At 41.6% G+C, this 14773-nt stretch overlaps 1 protein-coding gene across 1 annotated transcript; it reads right to left on the reverse strand.

The window, feature by feature from the left end:
- Positions 1–1521: 1521 nt before the first annotated feature.
- Positions 1522–6658, reverse strand: LOC131218328 (peroxidase 51-like). The gene is given in 5 exon segments (XM_058212970.1): positions 1522–1585; positions 1588–1950; positions 5049–5214; positions 5307–5507; positions 6421–6658. Coding segments are annotated over 5 exon segments (990 nt in total). The 5' UTR covers positions 6640–6658; the 3' UTR covers positions 1522–1544.
- Positions 6659–14773: the final 8115 nt, after the last annotated feature.

Consider the following 14773-nt stretch of genomic DNA (forward strand, 5'->3'; position numbering starts at 1 on the left):
CCCGAACTTCCCATGAGGTCCAGTGTGTGGGCCACACCGTAATGTGTGTCAAACATCAACACCGTGCATTTGATGGGCCCCCTTTAAGTCATTGGATGTCCTAAAAGTCAACAGTATACGGAATTCGGGTGGGACATGCCTAAAACATATAAAAGTACTTTGTGAGGCCCACCTAAGTTTTGGATACAGCTGAAATTTGATTTGACCCCTCATCCAAGTGGGACATAGACAATGGATGGTATGGAGAACCACATCTTAGTGGGCCTAATAAATGATTATGAATGTTTTAATGGGAAGATAACCCCTCTCAACTTTTGTATGTGCTGTGGCCCACCCAAGTCATGGATTGACTTGAGTTTTAAACCCATGGCCCACTATGGCATGTTGCATCTGACTGATGGGGGTAGATGTTCAACACACATCATGGTGGGGCTCACGCAGCTTGACCTCATTGTATGGTCATGTTTCAATTATCTAATATTATCATTGAATTCAAGGTCATGTTTCAATTATCTAACCGTTTATTTGTAAGATTTACCGCAGGCAGAGGATCTCCCAAGAAAAATTTAAAAAATAATTTAAAAAAAAATTGATGCTCAACTCTTTTCCTTGTCTAGACCGGTGGGCCCATCAGGGGCCAAGACCCTAGCTAAGGCCTTTTCAGCCCGTTAGCGCGAGGGCCGAGCTAGGGTCAGGGCTAAAGGAATTATGGCTGGCTGGGTCTTGGCCAGTGCCCCGGCCCATTGCCACCCATGGTCACGACCCGACCCAGACGGGCCAGCCCAACATCCCCCATACCATCATGCAGTTTGCTGTACGTTAGATCGACGTCACATATGGACCCGATTCCGAGTAATCAGAAATGATCACATACAGTTAGTAACTACCATAAGTTTGATCTGTGTGGAGCCCACCATGATTCCTAAGTTCCATCCTACCCGTAGATTAGATTAGATGCGCTACCAATGTTAGGCCTAGATCCAAAAATCCAGCCCATCTATAACTCAGGTGGGCCCCACCAAAGGTAACAGTGGAGGACACTGGTGAGGGAACACCCACTACAGAAACTTCCGGATCGTTCTAGATGGAATCTAATCTTTCAATGACTGATCACAATCACAGCATCTAGGACACGAGAAAAAACGATAAAAGGCAGAAGAGACTCTAGATTAAAAGAATTCAATCAGTTTTGCCAACCGTTCAAATTATTTAGAAGAAATTTGGACACTCTGATGATGGGCCACACTCACTTGAATAAACTATCAGACTAGCAAAACCTCACATAACACGTTTTTATTCAGTTGTGGACCGCCCAATTTGTGGGACCCACAAAGGTTCAATGACATCCAAAAAAATCACAGTAATCGGACGAACATAACCATTGATTTTGCTCACTGAATTGGACCAATAAGCATCTTATTTTAACTATTGATTTAATGGTCAGCAATTGGACGGTTAGGATGGTCCGATCTATATATCTTATGGTCTAGATGAGGAGGGGGATGGGACATTGCGCCAAAGTGAGGTGAAACATAAATTTCTTTTTAATTAAAGACCGAACAATCGCGTCGGATATTGCCCCTAATCCGGTCTTGACTCCGATGCGGCCCAGCTTGGTGATGGCTGAGATGAAGGCTTGTTGGAAGGCTGCGGAGTTTTGGGCCCACGTGATAACGGTGGGCTTGGATCTTGCATCTGTGAAGAGGACCTGATCAGATGTAAAGAGGCCCATTCCTTGCTGGAGGTTCTTGTAGTATAGATTGTCGAACTTGTTAGGAGTATTTGGGTCCATGTTGATGGCTATCGTGGGGTCCACATTCCTGGGACACATGTCTTGAAGCTGGCTCGCGTAGGACCGGTTTAGCGTGGGGTCCACCTGGTTTGTGCGGCTGAAATTGTATACGCGGTTGGCAAATCTGCTACAGTGAGAAAATCCCAGTGTGTGGGCCGCTGCAAAGACATGATTTTTTTTAATGGTAAATCAGGTAATCACAGTAGTGATTAGACCAACGATCCAGATGGCATAGTTCAAAACTCGACTTGACTCATCCGAGTCGACTCAAATCGACCAGCTTTTCATGAAAAACTCGTCTGGTCATGAATTGGTGAGATCTAGAGCTTGGCATCGCGTCGAGTCAGACCATGAGAGGGTTGACCGGCTGGATCCGGCTTTGAAATAGGCCCGATCTGAACTGGATCCAACTCAGTACCTAGTCTAGCATGCCTGACCAGATCCAAGTCCAGGCCTAGCATAGACCAATCCGAATCCAGTCCAACCCGGTCATAAATACCAAGACGATTTTAGTCAGCACTAAGTTGGGTCAGGTGCAGCGGGTATCCACAGTCTAAATCACAACTCAAAGCCTAGTTTCACTTGTCAGAATTACAGTCTCTCCATCGTAACCTCTTCATCCATTCAAAACCTAATTTTGTTTTAATATATAAGTACGAGCCCAGTTTCAAGTCGAGGCAGTACTAAGTTCGATTTTGGGTCAAGCCGAGTGGAGTTGCTGGGTGACTTATACTTGACTGGGTTTAAATTCGATTTGGATGCTTACCATTGACAGTTTCTTGTGGGTCATAGAAGTTATTTTATCAATCTAATTTTTATGTTTTCTGCTCATAGGGGTCTGTGTAATCTTATAAACAAGTTGGATGGAAATAAATAAATAAATAAATAAAATCTCGGTGGCCTATAGGAACGTTTAAATGGTGAGCCTTCAATCCCTACTGCTTCCAGTGGTTTGGTCCACTTGAGCTTTGGATCTTCCGCATTTTTGGGATCACATCGGAAAATGAGCTCGTAACAGAAATGAGTAGTGTGGATAAAACACATAAATTTATGGTGGGCCCAAGGAGCTTTTCCAGTACCGACCAGCATTGAGCTCGGTACTGGAGGGGTCACTACCGAATCCGAGTCAATCCGCTTCCCTCAAGTTCAACCTATTGAAATGCAAGTTATGGTCCTCCTAGCTGATAACTTCGAACATTTTAAGTGCATACGGAATCCAACTGTCCAGTAAGTAGGACTCGTAACGAGGGCCATTTTTACATAAAAATCACCCACATCCACTCATTGAATAGGTCCAACTTTTACTTTGCTATTTATCAATGACTAGGAATTATTTTCTATTAAGTGGCCTACGTAATTAGTATATAGGGCTAATATTTAGCAATACGAGATCCTCAGGTGGGTCCAACCGATTGGAAGGGTTGGGTTTCAGTTTCACTAAGTATGTTGTAAGTTATCTTCTGGCTGGACCTAACCTGGTAGATTTGGACTCAGTCGATCTTTTACAGGGAAACGGATTGGCTACTCCCCTGCCACCAGCCTGGTGGTTGCTCGGTGCTCTGTGGGCCCCACCATGATGTATGTGTTTCATCCATTTTTACCGATCATTTTATGGGTTGATCCCAAAAACGAGAGGGATATAAATTTTAGGTGGACCACACCACAGGAAAACAATATTGATTAGATATCCACCATTAAAATCCTCCTAAGGCCCACTGTACTGTTTACTTGACATCTAATATATTGATTAGGTCATACAGACCCATTTGATGGGAAAAAACAAAGATCAGCTTGATCCAAAACTTTTATGGCCCCAAAAAGTTTTAAATGTTTCGACGCTCATTCAATACTGTTTTCGGTCATGTGGTCCACTTGAGATTTCGATATACCTCGTTTTTGGTCTCCTACAATGAAACTATCTAGAAAAATAGATGGACAGCATGGATGAAACACATACATCATGGTGGGGCCCACAGAGCACCGACCATCAGCCACCGGGCTAGTGGCAGAGGGAGCGGCCAATCCGTTTCCATCTGTCCGTTATGTCCCACCATGTACTGATGCAAAAATCTCAGGATTGGAAGATCCCAGCCACCAATGCTAGGATCTTTTTTAGTTAAATGTGTATTGATGTATTTACCTTTTCAAGTGTCTATTTGTAGGCCACAGATCGAAAGGTGAATATTGTCCTATCAAGGGTATTTTTGCGAATAGTCCATCAACGGTGGGACACAACAGTCCAACGGCTAACAATCCATTGGCCCCACTTGTCAGAATTGAAAACGCGTGTGCACTTTGCAAAGATGTGGCCACGTCTCACACAATCCCCCTTTGATTGTTGTTTTGGAAGATCTGAAGGACAACAATGTGAGCCCACCATAACTTGCTAAGTTGTGGCAACTCGGGAAACGGATTGGCTGCTCCCCATGCCACCAGCCCGGTGGCTGCTGGTCAGTGCTATGTGGGCCCCACCATGATGTATTTGTTTCATCTATTCCGTTATTCCATTTTTATAGATCATTTTAGGGTTTTACTCCAAAAATGAGAGGGATATAAATCTCAGTTGGACCACACCACAGGAAAACAATAGTGATTGGATATCCACCATTAAAATCCTCCTAAGGCCCACTGTACTTTTTATTTGACATCCAATCTGTTGATTACGTCATACACGCCCAGATGAAGGGAAAATAACAAAGATCATCTTGATCCAAAACTTTTATGGATCCCAAAATGTTTTTAATGGTTGTCGCTCATTCAACACATTTTTCTGAAATGTGGTCCACTTAAGATTGGGATATAACTAATTTTTGGTCTGATACCATAAAATGATCTAGAAAAATAGATGTACGGCATGGATGAAATACATACATCATGGTGGGGCCCACAAAGCACCGACCACCAGCCATTGGCTGGTGGAAGGGCGAGTAGCCAATACGTTTCCGGCAACTCAGGCTGCATACATGAACGCAAATCCGGACCATCCAAAATACATTGATCAGACTGATCTCAACCGTAAATAACCCTGATCATTTGATCCTAACCGTACGATATCTCCCAGCGAAAAGTGGACCAGACCATCTTCTTCTTGACTTCCAATTTTATGATCTCCAATCAAAGTATTAGAATAGCTTATGCTCCATCCACAATGAGGCCCACGAAATGGACGGTCCAGATCTGCGTCTAGGTATGCCAGATCTAGGAAATGAGTTGCCACATTGTAAAAGAAAGCATGTACATTTGCACTGAAATTCACCTGAAAGAGCGATCATATCTGTTTGGTTGAGACCATTTGCCGCAAACATGGAATTGAGCTGATTTAGATTGAAGCTTGGCTGAGGAAGCTTCCCATTCACACTTGCCGCCGACGAACTCAGACCGTCCAATCTTCCCAGCTCGACCGGGTAAGATGGCCCGCCCGTCTGAAGGTGAATATATAAAACCATTAATATTCTCTATGCAACGTAGAAAATGACATCAAAGAAGAAGAGAAAAAAGTAGAAGAGAAAATGACCAGAGCGATGACGTCGCGGGTAGCCATGGCTAGGATGTCGGCGCATGAGACCTTGTTTTTACACCCTTGGGTGGCATCAACGGCTGCCTTGGCCTTGATCACTGTATCAAATCCGTCTCCAGCCAATGAGAGGTTGTCTTCATTGTCCTTCTCCGCTTTGTTATTGGACGTTGATGCGATGATCACGGACGCATCACATCCCTATCAATCAAACCAATAAAAGAAAGAAACCCATTAATTAAAACGTGATGGGAGACCTGGGGAAGGTTTTACATCGAATAACACTCACAGGACAAAATCACAACTGAAAAGCGATAGCATATTTAATTGTGTAATTAATGTTTACAAGAAATCGAAAAGCTCATCATGAAGAATGCACCTGGGTCCCAAAAAAAACCTAGCTTTGAACTCTCATTGTTCTCCAAAAGACCTAGACATGTTTTCTTACCCTAATCTCCAACCATAAACCCTTTAATAGATTAAAAACAGAAATAGAAAACAAAATCACAAGTTAGTTGGTGGGAGGTTCAATCATATCAAGTGTCATTTGTTAATTGGATTGAAGCTGCCACCTTCGATCATATCAATTTCAACTTAAAAACTGTCCACCGAGCAAAGGCCAAAAATTAAAATTTTTTTAATGGGTTCTACTAATTTGTTGATCCCATCAATAGAATTGACGGACCTAATTACATATAGATTTATGACATCAGACAACAAATTGGCCAAATTCGGGCCCTAAAATCACAATCTATGCTTGACCCAAGTCCAAATTTCAGATACTATCGGCTTGAAGGGCGCAGGGCGCAAGAAAAATCCATTTGGTGCACCCACTTGCTCTTTTCATTATCACTGTTCTTGATTGATGACCTGCTTCGCAAAAATAACCAAAACCTGATCACGGACCTCATCACATACATATCAATCAAACCAATAAAAGAAAGAAAACCCATTAACATAGGCTTCACCATGTCTAAAATTCAGTGGGCCAGACAGCTGGTCAATCACTTTTTTCAAACAAGTATAGCCATTCATGATTGACGGTCCACTTAGCAGAAATAAGTGTGAAACTAACGCAAACCAGCTGATCTCAATTTTCATCATCTATACGTACCTGCACGAAGCAATCATGAAAGAAGAGACGAATCGTGGCTGGTGCGGTGACAAACGTCTGCTGGAATTTGGCAGTGACAGCTTTCCTTACTATGTTTTCGACGTTTGGGCAAACGTTCGCATAGTAATTCTGCCTAAGCTGAGCGGATCCCAATCCAGCGAAAATGCAAATGCTCAATACGATCGCCAAACAGAATACATTGCAATTGGAGTGGCCCATTTCGGAAAGTAGAGAGAGAGAGAGAGAGAGAGAGAGAGAGAGATATTGGGTGGAAGAGAAAAATGGAATATATAAGATCAATGGTCCATGTTGCCAGTTGGTGTAGAGAATCTTTAAAGAAGGCATGATTGTAAGGGAAGTTGACGTTTTCGTAGATTGGGTGAGCCTGCTTCTGGTTGAACGTGGGTGCAGCTTTCATCGCCCACTTCCAAATTTAGAAGGAATCTATAAGCTTGTTTGTCAAACTAACAGACACGAGATTGTATCTGTGACTATTGGGCTACTCATTGTACATCTGAATCCGCACAAGTGATAATGCTGCAGGTGTGTGTGATATGCAGGCCGTTCACTTGGTGGGCCATTTTGTATACTTATTATGGTTTTGAAAAGTGGGGCTACTTTTTTTTTGTGATAAATGTGAACCGTTGGTCGATTCTTTCATACATGTTTGGCCCACCTGATGGCTCTCCTGACATGGATTTTGGTGTCATGGGATGTCCAAGGTGGGCCCACCAGATGAACGGTCCGGATCTCATGCAAACATGCCACATTGGTAATAGTAGGATTGATAAGTGGTCATTGCATTTCTAGGGACACCATGACGGAGATAGAGTCAACGAGAGGCTCGTTTCAAGATTAGGCTAACGTTACAACCTAACAAACCCGTATGGTTGTGTATAATCAAATGACAAATGCGGACAGTAAGTTATAGTGATCCTACTTGTATTTGGACACTTAACTATCTAATCCATTGATCTATACCGTTCATTGGATTCATTGCACATTTCAAGGAATACCATGAAAAAATCACAACGAACTGACAAATATTAACCATTTTTTCAATAAACTTTAATCTGGACGGTCAAGATATAATATCATAAATTTAATCCATCTATTTGTTAGTACCCATCATGGATTTCTTTGCTTATGATTCTAAATAATTAGTTTTGTTAGACATTTTTAACCATTCCCTCCATGAATTGGTTAAGGTATGGCTGTAGAAAATAGTCCAGATCAAGGATAGAATGGATAATCAAATCAGTGGTACTTTCACATAGCAGCATATAAGTTAAATTTTGGACTTAATGGACCGTTCAGATCGATCGATTGGATTTTATAATTTAGCTGATGCAACTAGGAGCACTATAACTTATAGTGCCTCGAATGCACCGGGGCATTTCTCTAATCTAATAGTCTAATCGCTTATTAAAGAATAGAAGAAGCAGTGATTGCCTTGTCTGATGGTTTTATGCATTGCATACTTTAGTTTTTTAAATAAATCACAGATTGCAAGTCTGTTTCCTCGCTGCTCCATCTAACACGTGGCCATGTGGGTTTACCATCCATTTGGTGGGCCCCGCTGTGGATGGACCACGGAATGGAATATTAGAGACGCCACCAAAAATTGTCAATGGTCACACTCGAGGAGGAAATACTTCATCCTGGAGCGTGGGACAGGGCTATGTAAGATTTTCAACAGGGCTATGTAAGATTTTCATTACTAATGGCTATCCATAGTAGGGCCACCTGATGGACGGTCCAGATTCACCGTTAGAGTCATGTGTATGGTGGGAAAGCTCGGGGCTGATCCAAATGTGTGTGGGGGGGGGGGGGGGGGGTGTGACATGTATCCATGGTTGGACAATCAGGACCATCCATCTACTTGGTGCTGCCATAGATGGTCCACTGTTTAAAAAATCAAACTAAATCGATGAACCAACCGACAACGTCTATCATTGAATCTGGACGCTTGAATTTTGTTTGGAGCTTCCTAACACCCCCAACCAATACATAGGACCATCCTTTCAGAAAAACTTTCAGACCATAGCTCATCCAAGCTGGTGCCCCAAAGATGGAAGGCATAGCCATCCGATCGTTACTTCATGGGAAACGGATTGTATTTCATCCATTTTTAAAGATCATTTTAGATGTTTATGCCAAAAATGAGAGGTATCTAAATCTCAGGTGGGCTGGGCCACATGAAAATACTAGTGATTGGATATCCATCATTAAAATCCTCCTAAGGCCCACTGTACTAGTAATTTGACATCCAATCTGTTTATTAGGTCATACAGGCCCAGATTAAGGGGAAAAACAAAAATCATCTCGATCCAAAACTTTTATTGCCCCCAAAATTTTTTTAATGGATGACGTTCATTCAACACTGTTTCCTGTAATGTGGTTCATTTCAGATCGGGATATAACTCTTTTTTGGTGTTATAATGTAAAATGATATTTAAAAATAGATGGACGGCATGGATAAAACACATACATCATGGAGCGGCCCACAGAGCACCGACCATCAGCCATTGGCTGGTGGGGGGAGTAGCCAATCCGTTCCCTACTTCATGTTGGCCCCATCTGGCGAGACATATAGGTGGGCCTTTGTCTCATGATGTCATTGTTTTCTTCTCACTCGGCTGGGTGGCGCTTGAATATTTAATTTTGTTAAACTCAAGCCAGGGCTCAGCATTGGGCCATGGCCTAAAATATAATCTAAGTCAGCCCCTTGCCGGGCTACGGTCTAAAAATTAATCCAGGCCTGGGCCGTTGTGGTCGAGGTCTGAGAGCCCAATTGGCTGAAATGACCCATTAAGAACCCACCAAACACTATCCTAGCCGTCCAAGAGAAAGTAATATCATACACTGAGAATGAATTACTGTAGTTTTGAATGTTCTAAGTATAGTGATATGTACAATATTCTTATTCTACAGTGTTGAGTGTGGGGCCCAATGTGATGTGGGTCCACTTCCACTCCCTAAGGTGCGACCGTTGAAGTTCACACCGTCCCAAAAATCAGGTCGATCCAGAACGCAGGTGGGTCACACCACAGGTGAAAGTTGGGTCAGGGAGTCGCCATTAAAACCTTTTAGATCATGGGTGAGGCCCACTGTGTTTTCTATAAGCTATCCAATCCATTCATTAAGATGTGCACATTAAGATGAATTGTCACCCAAAATATCAGGCGAATTTTGAATTCATGTGGGCCACACAACGTGATTTTAGAAGTTTTAGGCATGATTTTACACGGTGCGGCCCACCATACGTGAGTTTAGAAGGTGTGGCCCACCTGAACCTTAGATCTGACTGATTTCTGAACATCGAGGAGAACGTAAGGTGCTTGCCCTTGATGAATGGAGTGGATGTAGTATAAACCTCACAGTGGGGCCCACGAACTAGGTAGAGGAACTGGCCTATGAGAGAGATGAACTGTTTTTTGATATAGGAAGATGAGTTACACTACCGTGATAATTCACCGACATTTTAAAAATGGTGGTGACTCATTCTACGCAGTCCATGTGCATGACATCGATGGGGCCTAGCGCAAACCTAACAGATGATCTTAACCACTTGATTTTGGTACATTAATGTGGACCGTATCTATTAATCCATTTTAAACCTTCCACTTGCTTGCCACAAATTGGATGGTTAGGATCATGCGATCAAATTACATTTCGGGCTACGCTACACCGTCAATGGGACACACAAGCCCAGATTGCCATACTGGGATGCCACGTTTACGGTGGATGAGTCACCTCCATTTAAAAAAATGTGTGGTCAACCATCACAATAGGCCACGGATGATGGAGATAGTTCCCACTTCCCAGAAGACAGATAACGTGAAACAACAGCAGACTGCCGTTGTTATTAAATAAGAAAAAATAATTGCGGTGCTATGGTTTGCTAATACCACACGCGTGTGGAGTTCTGCCCATGCACACGTAGGTACACATACAATATAGAACACGTGTGTTTGATCTATACCTTCCATCTGGTTCAAATCAATGCTTATATCTTCTACCTAAATTATCAGGCTTCAACGAACAAAGTAAATTGACGGCTAAAAGAAAATTTCTGCCCATGCATTCGCTTCCACTATGTGGCCCACCTGAGGTGCGAGCTCTACTAATTCTCAGGCTTGAAAATCTAAACAGTGTATCCAACCTGATGAAAAGCCCAGATTGCATACACATTTTCGAATCGGCACGTGTACCTGTCGTGTTGATGCACCGAGCTGCCGCACGAGAGTCAAATTGGCCAACCCCCGAAAAGATTCAATCTTATTTAATTTAATTTAATTTTTTTTAATAATATCTGATTTCAGAGAATATATAGAGAAATGCACCAGTGCTCTTCTAAGAGCACTACTATAAGTTACAGTACTCCTAATTGCATTAGGTAATTTTTCACCATCCAATCCGTCGATCGGAACCGTCCATTAACTCCAAAAACCAAATCCTGGTTACCATGTAAAAATCACACAGATCAACACTGATCTGACGATGTAATCTATACTAAATTTGACCTTAGTTTTCAACCATTCTTTTACTAGGCCATGGATTGGATATTTAAAATTTCTAGAAAAAAAGTGGTCCTTCACAACCATAAGCAATCCATGACAGACCCTAACAAATACATGGATCAAATTCTCGATTTGACCTATTTTTGTGTAAATGATCCTTACCGTTAATATTAAATGCTACTGATAAGACGGTTAGGACTATCATATCCGTGACATTTATACATGAGTCATGGAATGAGTTTTGAAACTAATGAACGGTATGGATCAATTGATTGGATTATCTAAGTGTCCCAATCTAACTAAGGAGCACTATAACTTACAGCGATGAGAGAGCCATCATTAAATAAAACCTTATCAGGGGATATCACTGGGATCTCACGATCCCCTACAATTTCGAAATATTTGATAGGACAAACTTCGATGATAGTTCACCACCAATTTATATGCACGGGTCGCATGCATGTATGTGATCTTCACCATTCAAATCTTGGGGCCACTGTTTGAACAATCCTGACTTAGAGTGAAAAACAAAGTGATCAGTGGTCCAAATTCAGCAGGAAAAAAAAAATCATATGATTAAGATCAGCAAAATAGTTTTAGCTTATAATTTATCTGTTGTGGTGCCCCAATCTGTAGTTTCAACATTAGTTTTTTACCACTGTAAACTCCACCTTTTACCCCGTCGCTTTTGTAAACCCTATTAAACTTTACTTTCCAAAACAAAACCATCTGTATGGACACACAATTTGCAGACGAAACTAGCCTTGCATTCACGTTGGCACCTTGATCCATGGTGCCACTGTGGAACTCAGTCTTGTCCACGGTGGCACTGTCCAAAACCAGAAAAAAGGGCTTTAGGTCGTAGCTAATGACCTATGGTTAGGGATAATAATCATAGCTATTAGTAATGTAACCATTGCTTCTTAAGATTCGTAGCCATTAGTTCTATACTACAGATCTAAACTGTACCCATTACTTTTATAGCGAAAAGTACATACTACTATGGATAATTAAGCGAGCCTAACATAAATTGAACGAGCTTAGGATGAAATTGGGCGAGCCTAACATGAAATTCAATGAGCCTCATAGAAAATTGAGCGGGGCAAACATGAAATTCAACGAGCCTCAAAGGAAATTAACCGAGGCTAACATGAAATTGAGCGAGGCAAATTGAAAATTTAACGAGAAAAACATGAAATTCAAAGAGGCAAACTGGAATTTGAATGAGGCTAACATGAAATGAAGCAAGGCAAAGAGGAAATTGAGCGAGACAAACATGAAATTGAGCGAGGCTCAGAGGAAATTGAGTGAGGCAAATTGGAAATTGAGCAAGACAAACATGAAATTAAGTGAGGCAAACTGAAAATTGAGTAAGGCTAACATGAAATCGAGTGAGGCAAACTGGAAATTGAGTGAGGCTAACGTGAAATTGAGCGAGGTAGAGAGGAAATTGAGCGAGGTAAACTGTAAATTGAGTGAGGCTAACATAAAATTGAGCGAGGCAAAGAGGAAATTGAGCGAGGTAAACTAGAAATTGAGCGAGGCAAACATGAAATTGAGCGAGGTAAACTGGAAATTGAGCGAGGCAAACAGGAAATTGAGTAATACAAACTAGAAATTGAGCGAGGCAAATATGAAATTTGGCTAGGCAAACTGGAAATTAGCGAAGCTAACAGGAAATTGAGCGAGGCTCAGAAGAAATTGAGCGAGGTAAACAAGAAATTGAGTGAGGCAAACAGGAATTTTGGCTAGGCAAACTAGAAATTGAGTAAGTCTAAAAGGAAATTGAGCGAGGCTCAGAGGAAATTGAGTGAGGCAAACTGGCAATCGAGCGAGACAAACGCAAAATTTAGCGAGGCAAACTAGAAATTTAGAGAGGCTAATGGGAAATTGAGCGAGGCTCAGAGGAAATTAAGCGAGGGAACTTAGAAATTTAGCGAGACAAACTGGAAATTGAGTGAGGCAAACATGAAATTGAGCAAGGAAAACGGGAAATTGAGCAAGGCTAATATGAAATTGAGCGAGACAAACTGGAAATTGAGCAAGGCAAACATGAAATTAAGTGAGGCATGTAAGAATTCTATAAGGTGGGTATCACTTTCCAAACTCAGAAACCAGGCTCACAAAATTTTCGATCACCAAATCTGGTGCTGACAGCCTCCATAGTACCCCATTCTCGGCTCCCGGCACCTATATATTATGTTCCGATCTTGGGATTCTACAAGGAGGATTTCAAATATGATTTTGATTCGTAATAAGCATAACCATAAGCATAACCTACGAACAATAATCACAAGAACACCATCACATAATCCACTTTGATTAAAAACTTTAAGGTACAATGTATAAGAAGGAAAATACAAGATAATGACAATAACAAAAACTTCTGAAGCTCGACTGTACCCTCGTACTGCGGCGAGGCTACAGCTATGTCCTGGCGTCACCTGTACGCATCAATCGTGCATAAGCTTATAGAAAGCTTAGAGGGCGGTGTAAGTGTGTGCACAATATGAGCGTGCTCAGAATACAATATCAGAGTAATGCAAAATCATGCTGATGAGTACATGAATGCAATCAGCCGTATCAAGGCTATGCAGTGTAAGATATGAATGCTATCGGCCATATCAAGACCATGCGATGCGAGATGCAACTCAAGTATACCAATCCTCATCCAAATCCACATATCAATACAGCTCATCACTAGAGCATCAAATATCAGTACAGTTCTCATTCTGGATAATTACCAGAGTTTAGTACACTCTAAATGGCACTGCCCTTTTCTTAGGCATGCAGTCCAAGTGAGCGTAAGAAATTAACCTTACTATCTGCCTGACCAATAGTCTACCAATACCTATCCGGTACGTCGACAAGGGACTCATTCATGAGCTGGTCAAACTGTAACGCCCTTAAAATCGGGGGTCAAGTAGAAGTCTAACTCCCGAGTTCCAACGCATCACTTATGCAACATATTTAATGATGATTAAATGTTATCTGTATTAGTGCATAAAACATGAATAAGATCAAGTCAAATCAATAATACATAATCCAGGGACAGTTGTAATATGCAAGTGGAAGACTTACTCAAATATGTATAACGTTGTAACTCAGTATAGGTCCCCAAAGTATGTATGCATTGCCAGGTCAATAATTACATGTATTGTTTTAAATTACAAAATGTCAAAATATAATAGTCCGCTACAAGTATAACGCTGAAGCCCCGCCGATCAGAACGGTCTAGGTAAACACGCCAGAATACTTCATATATGAGAAGGCATCCTCATCGTTTACAAAGTCCGCCTCTGTCTCATCAGTCGGGTCTCCATCTGCAACTAAGACAGAGTCTCGTTGGTGTGTACAACACCGTCCCGAAATGTGGGAGTGAGTGATCAACTCAGTGGAACAATATAGCAAAGGTTAATATGTTCTCAATTCAGTCAAGTAGTAATGATAAAATAATATAATCAAACATCCCTAAGTACTCTGATTAATGCAAGAATGGTATGAATAAATGATACATGCCCTCGCCTGCACTCCCTCTGCGATCTTCATCTAACGATTGTGCATGTCAGTCACTTCCTCAGTGCTTTGCCCAACACTAAATGGTACATACAGTGCGGTGCATGAATTTGATTACCAAGTTCTTATTAGTCATTTTTATATAGTAGGATTGGGAAGCTAAGGTACCTCCCTTATATCAATTCTCAAACAGTAATCCATTATAGGGTCGTCAATCCTAGCAAATCTCATACGATGTTACGGTTCTAGGTCACTGCAAAGGGCTTGTCACCTTATCAGTGCAGGCCTAGTTTGTACTCTTGTTGCTACGTAAG

Source organism: Magnolia sinica, chromosome 11, assembly GCF_029962835.1.
Source record: "Magnolia sinica isolate HGM2019 chromosome 11, MsV1, whole genome shotgun sequence".
NCBI classification, from domain to species: Eukaryota; Viridiplantae; Streptophyta; class Magnoliopsida; order Magnoliales; family Magnoliaceae; genus Magnolia; species Magnolia sinica.